At 43.6% G+C, this 5,022-nt stretch overlaps 1 protein-coding gene across 1 annotated transcript in view; it reads left to right on the top strand.

The window, feature by feature from the left end:
* SARC_01959 (hypothetical protein) overlaps positions 1-3,697 on the top strand; it is a gene marked incomplete at both ends in the record, with an annotated part of 11,945 nt that extends 8,248 nt beyond the window's left edge. The window contains 5 exons of the mRNA XM_014304310.1: positions 190-347; positions 822-928; positions 2,260-2,353; positions 2,860-3,025; positions 3,611-3,697. Of these exons, the coding sequence (XP_014159785.1) occupies positions 190-347; positions 822-928; positions 2,260-2,353; positions 2,860-3,025; positions 3,611-3,697 (612 nt within the window). The remainder of the gene's footprint in view (positions 1-189; positions 348-821; positions 929-2,259; positions 2,354-2,859; positions 3,026-3,610) is intronic.
* Positions 3,698-5,022: the final 1,325 nt, after the last annotated feature.

Below are 5,022 nucleotides of genomic sequence, written 5' to 3' on the forward strand. Positions count from 1 at the left end.
AAACAAGCATGTAAAGTACACCATGCACAATCATGAACCACACTTCAGCAAACAAACAAATAAGGTACACCATGCACACTCTTTACCGGCGCCTTGTGGTGCAAAAGTACGCACAGCCAACTGGACATGCCGTAGTCTACGTAGCATCTGATCTCACCCCCCACTCCCTTTGGCCCCGCCGGCGTACAGACCGTCTTTGCAGATATCCAGCATGAGTACAAGACATCGGATGGGGCTATCCGTGTGAGTGTGACCAAAGACGAAGGCTCTTATAGGGACGCGTGTGCTGCCGCTTGCACGCGAAAGGTGATCGACTTCTCACAGACGTTGCCGCATGGTGTGCAGAGGTATGGCTGTGCGTGCGTGTGCTTGGGTTTGGGGTTTGTGGCTTAAGAGCGGTTTGCTTTTAGTGTGGTGTAGGTAGGGATGGTTGGTATGGCCGTTCGAAGGGAGCGCTGGTACATGTGACTGTGGATAGGTGGGGCGGTGTGTGTGCGGTTGAATAGACGGTCCTGCAGTGTATTCTACGGATCTGGGTCCATCTGAACCTCCTGCATTGGGCCAAGCAGTCACGTGGAGATGTATAGATACCTTCGTTGTAGTGCGCAAGTATCTGGCCATATATGCGTATATGTAAATGCATATATATATATATGTTTATGTACATGTACATGTACATGTACATGTACATGTGTGTATGTACGTATATATATATATATATATACGACAATCATACGACATTCATAAGATTCATAAGACAAGCAGCAGTCGTATTATCATCTTCGTCGTATACTGACATGTCCTGCTTATTTCTCGAGTAGAATGAGTACAGCCGTTACGGGTGATGTTGACACCTCTGTGGCCTTCACTATTGCGCGTCTGGAAGAGACGGGCTTCTATGCCAAGTTGTTCTGCCGATCTTCTTCAGGTAGGGTTGTTAGGGTTATCAGGGCTACTCTAATGTTTGGACGTTGTAACTATGAGGGCGTTTATCTGAGCTAGTACGACAACGCGTTCAGGCACGCCTTTGTATACTCATACGTACGTATATGCATACACTTACATATTGATGTAGTAACGTTGTCTTGCCCTGTAAGTGTACCTCGAGGTCTTATCCGATTGCATTCCAGAATTGATTCGATATACATGCCTGCTGAAAAGCATTCGAATACCTCTTTATTTTTATCGACATAGATTTGAAAATTCTATATGTTCATATCAAATGTAAAAAATTAAATGTATTTATTATGTGTATATATTAATGCAAGATTCATATGTAAATTGCACATGAAAATTATAATGTAAATTTCATATGTAAATAATATTATGTAAATATTATACGTGAATTTATAAGTGCGGGAAATTTAACTACAAAGTGTCAGAGAGCCATCTACGGTCTCCATGCATGCACAGTTACTGTTTACTTCATATGTGTGATACCCATACACTTAATGCGCACATGCGCACAACGGAGGCATGTCGATAGACAACTGTGACATTAGAGTTGTATACTTTGAGACAATCGTGATATTAGAGTTATATACTTTAGAGACAATTGTGATATTAGAGTTATATACTTTGAGACAATCGTGATAATAGAAGTATATACTTTAGAGACCATCGTGATATTAGAAGTATATACTTTAGAGACAATTGTGATATTAGAGTTATATACTTTGAGACAATCGTGATAATAGAAGTATATACTTTAGAGACAATCGTGATATTAGAAGTATATACTTTAGACATTTGTGATATTAGAGTTATATACTTTAAGACAATCGTGATAATAAAAGTATATACTTTAGTGACAATCGTGATATTGAAGTATATACTTTAGAGACAATCGTGATATTAGAAGTATATTCTTTAGAGACAATCGTGATATTAGAAGTATATACTTTAGAGACAATCGTGATATTAGAAGTATATACTGTGATACGTATAGAGACATTCATGACATTAAAGTCATATACTTCGATATGCACACAGACGTTCATAATTTTATTATCAGACCCTTCGCTACTTTTCACGTGTGTTTCAGGGATTGTATTGATGTTTCTATCCCACTTGTCTCTATCTTTGAAGGCCACCTGCACCGGGGTCACTGTCCATAGTACTCGTGCTGATGCAATATATATGTAGGCGCACTGCTACACAACTCCGCGCTATGCCTGGATAACTGATGCGTTCTCTCATCCTCTGCATGTAACAATCCCGATTCATTCACCGTGCAAACCTGGTTTATTCCCCATGTAGAGACACACATGGCCAATGAGCGCCGCATCTACGAAAGCCTGGCGCGTCTGGCCGGTGCTACATGCTCTGAAGACGAATGCCCTTTCCCTGGATGGTATGTGTCTTTATCTATATGTATGTACATGTTTTAAGTCCTATGTATCTTGATCATAAGTTGTGTGCACATTCCGTGCCTCCGTAGATGACCTCGTTTGTAGGTCTGTAGTTTATGTATGCGACTGTATGTCGGTCTGCGTTCGACCTCCATGCATATCATCCTTTGTTTATAATGGCACAGTGTGTGGGTGGGTGCTGCGGCTAGCCCCAGGGTTGCACCTGCGCCTGTTCCATTGTCGTATTGTCCGTTTGTCGTATTACAGGGCACGAGTCATACTCGCACTACTACACCGTAAAGCCACACCCAATGCAAGCTACACAACACAACAACACGCCCCCTCCATCCCCAGTCTCTCCTGCAACATATGCATGCACCCCCTGTTATTCACTGTTGAACGCACCTCTGTGTCTGACTATCTGCACACTCGCTTGTACTATACCCACTCTCGCTTGCACTATATCCACATTCTCTTGTACTAACTGCACACTCTCTCGTCGTCTCAGGGAGCCCGACATGGCGTCCTTGCCACTGCAGAAGCTACGAGAGAGCCACAAACGACTGTTCGGTACAGACGCACGCGTCTACTCAATCCATGCTGGCCTTGAGTGCGGTGCGTTCAAGATCGCCTATCCAAAACTGGACTGTGCGAGCATAGGCCCCTTGATTGAGGTGTGTGCGCGGGGGTGGGGGTTGCACCACGTGCATGTAGGGTTTGGAGTTGAGAGTTTAGGGGTTTAACAATCTGAGGTTTTCGCGGGTGACTTTACATAGGCCACCTGTGCTTGTGAGAAAGTACTTGCTGGGGTGTTTGTGGATTAGTCTTGTACGGCTGACTGGGTGCGGCGAGAGAGTGTGCTAAAACCCTAAACCCTAAAGCTACAGGTGTATGGCTACGGGTTGACTCTCTAGGTGTAGAGTCGGGTGTAGTTATATATCTGTAGCTGTCAGCCCCTGGTGGTGAGCGCCTAGCCGTGATGTCTGGTATCTCCAGTGATGTGTTTGTTATAATGGTCTTCAGGTGAACAGATGGATGCCAATCCACACACTACACCCTACACCATTTATGTGTCATACAACTCAGGGCCTGGTGGTTGGTAACCGGTCACCAGTTGATCTGCGCTATGCGATTGTTTCAATGGAACACGAGGTTTATACAAAGTCCAATTCGTGGCGCACCGTGCTTCATCAGACACGTCTGTGTGCTCGCTCAGACTTAATTGACTCATTGTTACGCTGCTTCTTGACAACGCACAGGGTGCCCATTCGCCCGACGAGCGATTGCACATCCCCTCGGCAGGCCCGTTTTACACGTGGCTGCTAGATACGCTCAAAAGTTTCTGAGGGACACGCAGGCCACCGGACGCCAGTTGGAATGGGTTCTGAATGTATACAGTTCTAGTGGAATCGGGATTTGTACCAAAATATTGGCCTTTTTCTTCTTTTTTTTTCTTTTTGGCTTTTTTTTTAAACAATTCGGTCCAGGTTTATTGCCGTCAAGTGTAAACTTTGAGCTGACTTCCTCTAATAAAACCCCTGTGATATAGCGTCACGCGTACTCTGTGGTGGGTCTTTCATGGACATGGTCTAGTTAGCAGTAGTGCTCAGTTCTAACTGCACCAAAAAAAACGGAGGTTTATTATATAGTCGAGCACAAGCGTCGTTTCGGCATAAACCTGTGTATATTTTAAACCTGTGTATGCGTGCGGCCTCTGCCCTGCGTCTAAGTCGCGTACCGGTGTTTCTGGGAAGCAAACGGTGTACTTCTGTACGTTTAAATTGCGTAAACCATAGTAGTATTTAGTGGTACGCTAGCGAGGGCTCTGGCCGGAGCGCCGATGTATTGCATATAGTACTCATGGAAATATCTGATTGGTTTCAGTAAGATAGGGGTGGTTGTGTTAAGTGGGTTATAAATGGTTCACACAGTCGCCAGAAGGGATGTGATTGGTAAGCCCCCTCCCGCGAAGAGGGCTTCGTCCTTGCGAGTCGAGTCAACGAAGTGCAATATATATAAATACCGGCCCGAATCATTCTTTTGGGTTCCAAACATCGGTCCCAATAAGCGCCTTTAGCTTCTGCAATACTCTCGCCAAGTCTTTTGCCCAGCACATACTGCACGAATCGCCACTGTGATGCGAAAATGAGTGTGTGACACCTTAACTGTTGCTACGAACCGAACCCCCAAGTCTGCCGCAATCAGCTCGGCAGACAAACAAGCCCGACGTACACCCTACTATGTACTGATAGTCAGTCATATTAGTGACTGTGCGATGTCTATGGTGTGTTGTCGGCGTTTTGATTATATGTGCCCGATACGATCGATGTTTACCAGTGTGGGTGATATACGTACCCACGCATGGATTACAGTCAACGACACCGGTAGGCATCATCCTTTAGAAAATTATCATACCTACTCATTTGATCAATATATATATTTATATAAATATATAGATATCTGTGTCTGTGTAAGTGTGTCTGTATCTGTATCGGTCTATGTCTGTGTTTGTATATGTATTTATACATTTATTTCTATATTTCTATATATATATGTGTATATATTTATATAAATTATATATATATATATATATATATCGTATAACTTCGTATAATGTATGCTATACGAAGTTATTACGTCCACATGCGCACTCATGGAACCACACTTCAGG

Source organism: Sphaeroforma arctica (genome assembly GCF_001186125.1).
Source record: "Sphaeroforma arctica JP610 unplaced genomic scaffold supercont1.83, whole genome shotgun sequence".
Lineage (NCBI taxonomy): Eukaryota > Ichthyosporea > Ichthyophonida > Sphaeroforma > Sphaeroforma arctica.